The 12,484-nt window shown below is 39.1% G+C and overlaps 1 protein-coding gene across 2 annotated transcripts; it reads right to left on the minus strand.

Moving 5' to 3' along the window:
• Positions 1–242: 242 nt before the first annotated feature.
• Positions 243–9,623, minus strand: LOC138205927 (uncharacterized). Of its 2 annotated transcripts, none has more exons than XM_069162297.1 (20): positions 9,476–9,623; positions 7,807–7,962; positions 7,606–7,712; positions 7,341–7,455; positions 6,498–6,614; positions 6,351–6,412; positions 5,408–5,560; positions 4,992–5,183; positions 4,816–4,915; positions 4,523–4,664; positions 4,219–4,402; positions 3,831–3,930; positions 2,734–2,867; positions 2,606–2,637; positions 1,876–1,988; positions 1,620–1,765; positions 1,446–1,540; positions 1,294–1,372; positions 1,067–1,175; positions 243–331 (listed from the first exon to the last, which is right to left on the minus strand). In XM_069162297.1, exons 1-20 carry the CDS (start codon positions 9,543–9,545, stop codon positions 258–260), a joined length of 2,280 nt encoding a protein of 759 aa, XP_069018398.1. In that variant the 5' UTR covers positions 9,546–9,623; the 3' UTR covers positions 243–257. The 2 variants fall into 2 exon arrangements, with proteins under 2 accessions (XP_069018398.1, XP_069018397.1); XM_069162296.1 differs by having other exon boundaries at positions 7,807–7,980.
• Between the last annotated feature and the right edge of the window lie 2,861 nt (positions 9,624–12,484).

Here is a 12,484-nt window from a genome sequence, read left to right on the forward strand (position 1 = left end):
GTTAGATATGTTAGCTTATAAACTACACGTCTTAAAACAGTAGGAGTTATAAATGTATGCAGTCAAAGATAGTACCTACTTGAGATAAACATTTTCAGTTTTTTCCTTATTTAGAAAACAACACATACAAGTTAAAATGTTTTTCTTAGGATTCCCATATTTTTGAAATAATCATAATTTCTGCCAAGATGGGACCAACAGTAAGAGTTACTAAATTAGCACATTTGGATTCCACTAGGCTTAAAAAAGTTAAACGCTCAACAGCCGGCTGGAGATGGAGCAAAATAGTACATAGCCAGGATGATAAGGTAGACAACCACCAGAGCAGTGCCTGAGGATAATAAGACAACAAATAAATGTGAATATGAGATATTTCTGACAATAGGGTAAACCACAACAAGGCAATAGGTTTCAGTTCTTATAGAAAACGTCTTTATCGTAGATGTATTAAAAAAAAATCTACAAATCTTTCAGACAGCCATTGAGTTCTGTTCAATTCGGCTACTGTATGCAAATCGACACACAGAGAATGTTAAATGCTCAATTATTCATCAAAGAGATCACTTTTTAAACTGTGCGATCATGATGAAGTTCAGGGACGGCTGTAACAGCTTTTCTTGAGACATTTTTACTGAGTTATCTGGAGGACTTTGCTGAGTGAAGCCCAGAACACTCTCAGGTCAAGATCTGAGATAAAAGAAAAATGATCCAGATAATGACTAAATTAGCCTTTTGGATCAGGTGCTTTTTGACAGGTTCATAGACACATGAACGTGAGAGTTTGCTGCTAAACAGAAACTTTGCAATAAACAGAATAAAGGACTACTTTTGGTGAGCTTTCAACAAAATGGGTAGTAGTAACACAGAAGATACAGTTTGTGTTTAATAACCTTTAACATGCAAAAACCACTAGTAAGGACCCCTTTTCATGTCTTACAGGATATATTTCACAAGAGGGCAGCACATCACGAGGTTACTTCTTTCCCACTCATGTAAATGTACATATTTACCAATAAAGAATCAGCTCTAATTTTACTCACAAAACTTTGAAATGCTGAAAACTCACCCTGAAAATAATCAGACTTGCCATCCATAAAGATGTAGTTGACTACAATCACACTGAAGATACTCGCCCACAGGTGCTGGTCACTGAATAACAGCACAAATCCCACATCCTGGAAAGCAAAGCAGAAACAGTGTCTCATTATAAAAATAAAATAAGGTATAAAATAGCAAATAATGAGTATTTATATGAATAAATTAGTGATTAAAATGAAAAGAAGAGTGTCTTACATAGAACGCATTAAACAAGACCAGTATAGGAATCTGTAGCATGCAGACCTGCACAGCAATACAGCTTCCCACCTCCAAACTGAAAAATAAAGACATAATTTAGATACCGATTTCACTTCTTAAATTGTCTTCTTTGATGAGACAGGATTTACCTCAGACTGATCTTGTTCTGGAGTGCAAACTGGATCCCGTTAACAATCTCTGGGATCTCAGGAACCATAGCGAGAACTGTCACCCCTATGAAATACTGGAGAAAGAAAGCTAATTGTTAACATAGCAGGAGGAAACGATCAACTACAAACTGAGCGCTCAGATGCAGTCCTCACCTGAGAGATGTTGGGCTGGTTCAATATGGGCTGGATGTGCTCAGTGACGAGATCAGCACAAGCAGACGTGAGCACGGTGGCCATGATGAGGATGATCATAGACCTCCACCGGGACCAGTGGACCACTGTCCCATGGTTGCGGCTCTCTGCGCAAATACATTACAGATGATGGTGTGAACATTACACAACTGTGCACTTTAAAATAGCATAATAACGCAACCTGCAATTTTGTTTTAGTGTGAGTCACGATTCATACCCTGTCCTTCTCCAACATGGATGTCATAAATGTGGGAGTGTGTCTTTAGAGTAAATAGCAGACCAATGATGTAGGCAACAGGCAGGAGGGCAGACACTGTGTACACCAGGGGCCTTACAACAGGAACACACAGTTATTAAGAGGCAGGTAAAATACACCTGGTGTAACAGCTTCATTTTAGAAGCATATGGTGATTTAATTGAGTCTTTTATATCTTAAATCAGCACCAGCCACTTTCTACAGTATTAGACTGATTTATCAGCTTCCAGCAAAATATGATTTTACATTTGTTTCACAATAATGAAAATCAACTCAGAGAAAAGTGTTGAAAACTTTGTGGGCGCAATTAGCTTCCAAAACAAGGAAACATGGAAATTGTGGAGACGGTTATGTAAATGCACTCCTTAAATGCACCAACAATAAAAGTTTCAAAAAGAGCATAGTGGCAAATTAACTCAACTTTGGACTAAAGAACTAGAGGCAATGTTTATTGTTTCCGTCACTGGTTTCCATCAATAGATTACATTATCCAAAGCATGCTTCAAGTTTTAGCAAGTGCAATAAATGTAAGTGAAATAGCTCCAAAAAAACCAGCTAAAAAACTAGTGTACAAAATAAAATTGTAAAATAGTAGTGATGGTGGTAGTTATTCTCAGTTATAGTTAAAAACCAACTGGATGTTTTTGTAAAAAAAAATAATCTCAGTCAGTATACATAAAAAAAAACTTACTGAACGTGGTTCTGGAACAGTGTACCATTATTCTGTTGAATGAAAAAAACAAAACACATTATACTACATATAGTGCATGTGAATCTGTGCATGTTTTAAAAGTGTATGAGCTCCTCCTGGCTACTGACTAGATCATAATGGCAGTTGTGGCAGACGAACGGCCCGGTGCTGTTGCTTGTGCCGTTTCCTCCGGTGGAGTTGGTGCAGGCGTCGCACACCAGGTTCCCATAAGCCTTGGAGAACATCGTGGGGGCAAACACACCTGCCAGTGACCGTAAGAGGGAGGGGAGTCAGTCTACAACATTTTGGTAACCGTTTCTCACATTGCAGTTTCGGCAAAAACAGTTGGGTGTATTGCAGTCACCATCAGCCGAGCATCATCCAGCACTTTTGTGTTTCATTTGGAGGTGAAAATTTAAACTGTGTGAACTTCACCATGACCACAACCACATTTTAGCAAGGGAAACATTTGTTAACTTAAAAGGTATAACATGTAACTTTTACACTCTAAAATATCTCAAACCACTTGACTTATGTTACGTATTTATTTATTTTTTTTAAGTTATGTACTTATATCACCAGAATTGCTATAACTTCAGGGGAAACACGGGGAACACAGATGGCCATGATTTCACGCTGCTTCATAATGTTATCAAACGGAGAGACGCCCAGCTGGAGAAATCACATACTGTGCATTTAATTTCCAAATTCTCAACTCGCTAGAATTTGAACTATATTGTATTTGATTATTTAAGATCCACTGGGGACACAATTCTGTTATAACCTCCCTTATTATTATGTTTCATACAAACACTATTAAAACAGCAGCGGCAAAAAAACTAACAACAGTAGCCGATACATTTTCTAGAGTGTCAGATTGCAGTATTTGCATGTGGAGATATAAACTGCTGCTGCCGGTAGTTTTCTGCTGGAAATGTGAAACATTTCTGAGAACGACTGAGCAGCTTCTCCTAGTGGAGAAACTGTGGCTTATTAAACGTGAATGAACTATTTTGTGAGTAAGTTGGTAGACAATTTCACGAGGTGGTTTCTCTCTAAAAATACAGCCCAAAAAAAAAAGAGAAGTGAATTTCATATTTCTGTTTCATAAGCAGTTCTGTATAGCAGCTTTAATATTTGTGTCTGACATTTTCAGACTTCAGTAAGTGACCCTGAATGATGCTCATACAGTTCATACAGGACGTTTTGGTATTCAACCACTTGCCTCCAATAGAGACGAAGAGCAATGCAGAGCTCACTCCTGCAGAACGACTGTTGAATCTTTGTTCACTATGTCTCAGTCCCCCGATTATCATGCAGATGCCCTGATAGAAAGAAAACAACAAGTAGGCTACATGTGTAAACAATGAAGGACTTGAACCATTGTAAACATTTTATTTACAAATGCTTAATGAGGAAGGGAATGCATTCAACTATCTTAGTAGACACACACAGTGCGTTTTACTGAGACGCTGAATGTGAACATTTGTATTTACACACAAAAAAAAACTCCAAAAGGGAACCCTTAATGAAAATTCATTGCTTAAAATAGCTTTTTTACAAGACGAGAATTGTAAAAATGTAAAAGATGATGTAAATGCAGGCTGACTCACAGGGATGAAGAGGATGCAGCCAAGCAGCGTGCCAGTCAGCGCTGCCTTAACAACCTCCTGCAGACACGGGTTGGCTGCCTGGTGACCTCTGACCAGGGCTGTGATGTAAAAGGTCAACTCTGTGATGGATCCGAAGGTGGCGTTCACCACTGCACCCACAGCGAAGTTACTCTGCGCTGAGATACTGTAAATCGAACAATCGACATCAGAAGCACTCTTTCGACTCTAAATGTTTTTGGTACACCTGGTGTATCAGATGACATCAAATTCAAATATTTGTTTTAAGGAAATGACACCTGCTCACCTGGCAATGCCCATTCCAATATAATAGGACAAAGGTATGATGGAGCCAATTGCTATGGCGAACTTGACATCAGAGCTGGCGTACTCGTTTTCTTTGTCAATATATCCAATTACCATGGCAACTATTACAAGAGGAAGGAGGTCTGAGAACAGGGTCAAAGATAACAACAGGTCTTCATATGACACACATGCACGCACGCACGCACGCACGCACGCACGCACACACACACACACACACACACACACACACACACACACACACACACACACACACATTATAATTGTAAAGGATACTGACTGCAAACACATTGATCCCATCAACAGTGTACTTGTAGTAGTACCAGTTTGCAGCGTGGTAGCAACACAACAGCACTTTGGTCTCGTAGCCTTGATGCTGAAAGAATACTGGTTAATTAGTATCTCTCCAGGATTACATGCTGTGACAGATATATACTAAATCTCCTCTTTACTTTTCTCTCTGAGCCAGTGCAGACCGAGACATCCTCAGGAGCCAGGAGGAGAATAATGCCCAGAGTCTGTGCGTTCATCTTGGAGACCGGGATGGTGAAGACCAGGATCCAGGACAATAAGCAGGCAACAAAGTGTACGGCCGCCAGAAGAGGATACCCCAGCAGCAGCCAAACATAGGTGGAGAAGCGATGCTACATAACAAGAAGGGCACTTAGTATAATGATATTCTATGCTTTTTATTTTCATTCAGCAAGAATTTCAAATCAATTTTACTTTAATACTGTTGCCTCACAGGGCTTTACAGTCTGTACAGCACATGACACCCTCTATCATTAGACCCTCGGTAGACGCTCAAATGTTGCATGTATATTTTCTATTTGTATATTTTTATACTTCCACAAGCGTGGAATTTTACCCAGTAGGGAGTGCGCAGAGGTCGTCCTTGCATCTCTGGAACTCGCACCTCAGTGGGTGACGGCAGCAGAACCGGTGAGTCTTCTTCCAGCCCCTCTATGTTGCACTCACAGTCTGGGGCTTGCTCACAACATCTCCTCACTGTGTTTCCTATCTGTAAAAAAAAAAAAAAAAAAAAAAAAAAAATGTTTTTCTGGCTCATTAAAGAAAGTTGAAGGATGTATTACATAATCATACATACACTGAATATTTTTAATACTCTAGAGCAGAGGTTCCCAAACTTTTCAGGTCTCTCCTGCCTCACTATTTTGCAGATAATAAGAAAAACAGGAATCCGCTTTATAAGAAAGTGTTAACAGAAGGTACAAAAACAGACTTTTTAAACAAGCGGAGCAGCAACAGAACAAACTTGAAGCCATTCTTAAACAGTTGAAGCTTTTAAAACAAAAATAAAAACTGATGTATCCTGTAGTTTACACATTCCTACTACAAAAACAACAAAACAGCCTATTAAATAGCTACACAGTGGTGTGATACAAAATACTTCCATAATAATACTACTACACAATAAGGCCTATTTGGCCTATTGAAATTGCCAGTATGTCAAAATAACCAAATGGGGTAAAAAATGTGAACAGTAAATGTGTAACTGTACATTTAAAAAACAAAAGTCTGCACTGAGAACAGGAATTTTGATGCAACCGTGTTCAAAGTTTCAGCTTCATCTTCAACGTCTTGCAATAACGAGTTGCTGCATTTGGTTTCTGGTGTTGCAGACTTATGGCCTCATTCAGAAAAAAAACTAGACCTCGGCTTTCATGATCACAAATCAGTGAGACTATGAGGAAACTATATGGTTTACTGTCAATCAATCTTATTTTAATTGGCAAAAGAAGAGAAAAATAGAAGGAACATCTCAAACATTAACTGAACTTAAACCCTACCTCGTGGATTGAGTTGCCAAATGGCCACAGGAAGTAGCAGCACAACTTCCAGCAAAGCTTGCCTTAAGACGGAGAAAGAGAAAAGAGTAAAGACAATGACTGATGATCAATAATTAACACTATCTGCTCTTGATGAGCTACACCTACCATACGGTACCCCAGTAACAGTGATGAACATCAGTATGCCGACCAGGAAATATGCCAGAGACACCCACCAACCAAAGAGGAGCACATACGCTACGTTTCCACATGTGATGAGTTGACCTGAGATCACAAAGAAAAAAAGCCATTTGTGGAGGCCGATAAGTTATCAGACAAAGTATTAATGCTTCTTCATGTAAATTGTATAGTAAGCATAATGCTGCTTCATTACAACTTGGATCTTGAAGATAAATGTTTCTATCATTGTCATTTCTATGTATAATAATAGGATTGTAGTCAAAAGGTTAACTCCTGAGATCGTGAAATGAGGTGACAAGAAACCCGAGTGGTTACACGATCGCAGGGATTTTAAACAAACACGTGATTTACCTGATGTGAATCAAACGTACAACGTATTTTGAAGAGAAAACTTAGGCAGTGACATTCATACCCAAACTGCTGCGAAAGTTTGTCACAGTTTACAAACTGACGTCTTGGCTCAACTTTTAGACCTCCCACGCTTACTGTGGTTGTGTGCACACAAAGTTTTTCTATCAGTAAGGGATTATTAATGACATTTTAGATCTGGTTGTTTTCAGATTTACATCCAAACAAAGTGTTTAGTGATGCGAGTGAACTGTTGGCTTGTTTACAACCTGCATAATCATCAAAATCCCTCAATTCTTTCCCCTTTAGATTTCATTGTATGAATGTCGTAGTTTTCTTCAGCAATTTTCTGTTAAAGTAACAAACTATAACAAACAAAATAACCTACAATCTACAATGAGGCCCAAGATGTAATAAAGCAAAATCTTCCATTAACACCAATTTTACAAACAACATCTGTACCTGGACCCGAGTGTGGTTTAATGACGGTCAGCTCAGAGTAGAGCTCCTTCACTACTTCTGACCGTGCTTCAAACGGACGCTCTGTCACGTGGCTCTTCCATTTTCTAAAACCAAACTGACACACACACACGCACGCGCACACACACACACACACACACACACACACGCACACACACACACGCACGCACACACACACCAAACACCTGTTTACCAGTGTCATGAACTCAAGCTTTCATCTGCAGTAGAAACCCTTCAGACTTCTTACCCTGTAGTTGTTGACCAGCTTGTTGGCTTCCACTTCATTCTCTGCTCTGATGGTCCTCTTACTTAGAAAATCCTCCATGACGTCTTCGCAGGTATGATGGCTTGCACCTAAAACGACAAGCACCGAGATGACTGGTAAGTGTCTGCAAGCAGGTCAGCACTGCTGCTCAGAAATATAAGTGAATTGGTACATCGTACTCACATGCGGACACGCATTTTGTTGCAGGAAATAAGGAGTGATGTGGAGATGGAGGAGAGGCGTGTGTTTTATTAAGTTCTTGAACGCCACACAGTCGGTCATGGACCTGTTCATGATTGTAATCTGCCTGAGGATCATGATCATGCTCGCACGAAGAATCTGCAACACCAAATGATTCTGAGAAAACCAAAAGATGCTTTATACAGACACAAAGTAAGAAGCTAAAATGTTGGTCAACATGAGGACAGAATTATTACAAGAAACACAATCCTTTTATTAAAAAAAAAAAACCACATTAGACAACACTTGTTGTACTGAAACTATTATGTAGGACTGAATAGAATGACATTAATTTACCACGTAAATCAAATTACTCGAACATACACTGCAGTGCTCTGAATTTCTTCATTGTCATATCACATGCACACTGCTTGTAAAATCACTACCCTCAGTAAAACTGAATCAATAAAACCATCACATAAAGAGAGCACCCACAACAAAGCCACAACCCGCAGTCAATTCTTCAAAGTAATCAAGGTAGTAAAAAGCCTGTTTTGAAGTAGACTATTCTCCCCTCTGACATAACAGCTTTAAATATATGTGCAGAATCAATAAAAACTGTAACTATATGTACTTCTGATACAGTATGTGATCGTGTCTGTGGGCATGTTTAGTGCCAAAAGGCATTTCTATCTCTCTGTACTTGACCTTATTATAGCCTGACAATGCTGGATTTGTTGTACAGAGAGAAAATAGGCATGACTACAATTAACTAAAGGTCAGTCATTCATTCATTCATTTCCAGGGAGAAAGATATAGAAGATAAATAGCTGACCTACAACTGGCATCATGAGACAAACAATCTTGACTTCCCCTTTTCGACAGTTCAGAAAAAGCCGTAGACTTTTTAGTTCCTCTTTTTTTTGCGTCTTGGCTTCTTGAAGTACGCACAATAACAAATGCAGCTGGATGTTAGTGATGGTGTTTCTGATTGTGCACCCAGTGAACAGGGTTTGTGGGAGCATGACCTGAATCCGCTGCTCATAGATTTGTCTCGGTGTAGAGGATTGTTGTCCAGACAGTTTTCTCTCCGAGGAGCCTGTGTCGTAATGAAGTATGGGTTTCCTGATAGACAGCCCCTGTGCACTTTTGTCTTTGTTACTTCAATGTAGGGCTGGGCAATATATCAATATTATATTGTATCGCGATATAAGACTAGATATCATCTTATATTTTGGATATTGTAATATTATATGACTTTAATAATATATCTAAGATATATATTTTTAATATATATAAAAAAAAATCCAAAATCGATCAATCATCAATGATGAAAACATACTTGGAGAAAGTTTGGACGTGCGGTCTCGTGAGTCAAATCTGGGCACAAACAGAGACGGTACGGACGGGCGCGTGCGTGCGCGCGCAATCACACGCTTGGCGAACCACCTCCAAATAAATACTACGCGCCTGTCCGATACACGCAACAACTGGGTCTACACTCAGCTGCCGTATACCAGGTTAAATAATACCCAGGCGACGCATCATGCATGCAGAATTAGAACGGAGCGTGTATTTACTGCGCTGTTGGGTCGGTTGTTACAAATAAAGTTTGATTTCACTGTCACAGACTCAGTATAATTTGTAGTAGTAGTGAGCTCGAGCTACTCACCCGGCGCGTGTTCAGCCGGCCTCCTCCTCCGGCTGTTCGTGTCAGAGCTCTGGGTGGACGACAGAGACATCTCCGCCGGGGAAAAAAAAAAACACCTCACCGTTCAATCACTTTAGTTCGACCCGCTCATCTCCTCGGACGTAGCGGGCTCAAGGATTCAATGAAGTGCGCATTACGGCGCATGGAACTGTGGGAAATGTAGGCCTACGCAGTGAAGCTCCTTAAAGGGAAAAGCCACAACAATTTGTAATGTTTTCTTACATGTCTACCTCATGTTATTATCTTCCGGCAGATTAGTGTGATAAATGGGAGATACATTTGTGATACGGCATGCAGGCCTCTGGTCTAAAACATAAATTCGGAATATATTTGAACGATGACTATCAGTTTCTATTGTAGGCTTATTGAAATATAAAAAAAAAAAAATCTTGTAGGCTAATTAAAAAATCTCTCTCGCTCTCTCTCTCTGATTGTTTCACATAGATCTTCAACTGGACAGCAAAGAAGACCTAAACAATCAGCACAGTGTCAAGATAAGATAAGATAAGATAAGATAAGATAAGGGTCACTAATTCAGTATCTAACAAAATGTTAAATATAGTCAAAATCTCCCCTTTTGTTTTGAGAAGTATTTTTACAGAAAATATGATGTCACAGGAAAATTTACCTTTGACCTTTCAGATATATAATGTCATCACCTCATTATTTTACCCCATAGACATGTAAGTGAAATTTTATCATAGGTACTGTAGGAATTCTTAAGTTATAGCCACAAACATGTTTGTGACGTCAAGTAACCTTTGACCTCTGACCACTGAATTCTGAGTGTTTATACCAAAGTCTGCATTTATGCCAAATTTGAAGAAATATAGTAGAAATAAAGAGAATATATTGTAAATACCTTTCTTCAAAAGGCAAACTTCAAAAGGTTCAACACTTTAATGAACATGGCTGTAGTGAAGAGGAATTTCTAGGAATTGTATGAGATATTAGTTTGGAAATTATGTGAGTCAGAATATTATATTGAATCAACTGTGCAAAGAATTTTAGTAAATGCAGATCAGCGTACACAAGAAAGCTGTTTAGAACTGAAGTGCCTTCAAATTTAGATATATTTTATTGAGGTAACATTTTTTAATTCTTGTCACCAAATAAATTATTTTGTTTATTTAGGAACATTTTGATATCTCATTTTAGGTATATTTAAGCAGAAAGAACTGGAGAGCTTTCTATATTAGGAGTCGTCCCAACATTTACCACTAACATCTTTTGAATAATGTTCCAATTATGCTACATTAGGTTCACAAGAACTGATTTGTCACCTTGGGTTGATTTAGTTTTTTGTAAGTTTCATTGCTGATAGGGCAAACAATATTTAGCAAGTTAAAAAAAAAAATAGCAATCTTCTCATTTTCAAGTTGTAAAGTCATGTTCACTGCAAACTTTGTGCTGCTGCCATTGCTCATGTAATCAGTGTCATCGAAACATCTGACTGATAGGGGCATGATAAACAGCTAACTACGCTCTGAGAAGTCCTGTGTAATGTGTAACAGCAAAATAAACATTTGGTAAAACCAAACCTGAGGCCACAAAGACATTTAAAAAGGATTTGTGGACCCAGGTTGGACTTGTAAATAAATTGTTTGATGTCCAACTGTCATCCAACTGTCCTGATCTGATAGTTTCCCACTCTGGCCCATCCTCACAACTGATCTTTTTAAGTTGCCAAGAGGCTTCATTTACCTGAAAAATTAGAAAAATAAACACACTGAAGATTAAGAGGCAGTGGAAAGTTGGAAAACCTTGATTGGTGGTTATTAGGCCTTATAGGTGGGGTTTTTAAAACCTATAGCGGCAGACATAATTGTACATTCGTGGACTGTCCAGGTCAAACTCCTTTGAAACCACAGCAAAGTGCCTGAGTGTCACCCCTTTAGTGACACTAAGGCTGTTTGGCTGCTTAGTTGGAACAGAAATAGACGACTCAGTGTGGCAGAAGCTGACATCAACAATTTCCAAGGGTGCTCCACCATTTTGTGAAGCTCATGTTATTTAATCTTCTTTGCCAAAAGCTCTTCAATACCCTCAAATTCCACAAGTCCAACTTTCCATGCCAAAGTCTCCTGAGTACCCTTTGTACATTCAATACCCCCAAACACAACAGGTCCAACTTCCCTCACAACCAAAGCCTCAAACGCTAAGGGGCCAACCTTTCACTTTTTTGAGATTCCCCCCAAGATCCCCCAAATACATCAAAAGCAACCACGGCAGCCTCTGCTGAACCCACATCAACTGCAGCAGACCAATGTACCAAAACAGCCTTCTTTCCAAAGCTGTGAGGTGGCAGACAACCAAAGAGTCCCATGTGGTGGTCCTGATATCTCTGCTACATGTGAAGCCATTAGCTGTTGCTTTAATGGCCCACAGTGCTGCTCTGGAAGACCAGGTGGGTTTCAGCAATAGAGATGCATTCTGGTTGTTCAGTATTTACACTACATTGTGTATTCAATGGATGACCAAATGACTCTGGTGATGGCAATATTGGTTTATGCACCACTTTAATAAAGACTGACTTATCTTCCCAAATATTGTACTGATTGCTGTTACATTTTGTGCGGGCATTAAATATATGAGGATAAATCCTAATAACTGGTAATCCAGTGACTTTTCCTCTTGGACCATCACCAAACCAAGCATCTAAACATTCAATCCATTACTGCTTGTTTTTGTTCATCCAGTGTCTTTACTAGTTCACCAAGGATGCCCATGTTTATTGTTTTAACATAGTTGGGAGAAGCTTAAAGCTGTATGTTGAGTCCAATTCAGATTTTGCTATCTACCACTTTACTGTTTCTGCCTGTGGCTTTATTTTCATGGCAGGATCTTCATTTTCTCAACTTCTCTACCAACATGTTTGGGCTTCTTGGAGCCATTACCAGAGAAAGCCACTGTGAATAGGTGATCATTTTTTGAATGTTACAATGTTAAAATAAAGTTTATGAGCAAGCA

The sequence above is a fragment of the Embiotoca jacksoni genome, unplaced genomic scaffold, assembly GCF_022577435.1.
Source record: "Embiotoca jacksoni isolate LCO1_2020_lvr unplaced genomic scaffold, fEmbJac1.0.p SCAF_3, whole genome shotgun sequence".
In the NCBI taxonomy this organism is placed as follows: Eukaryota; Metazoa; Chordata; class Actinopteri; family Embiotocidae; genus Embiotoca; species Embiotoca jacksoni.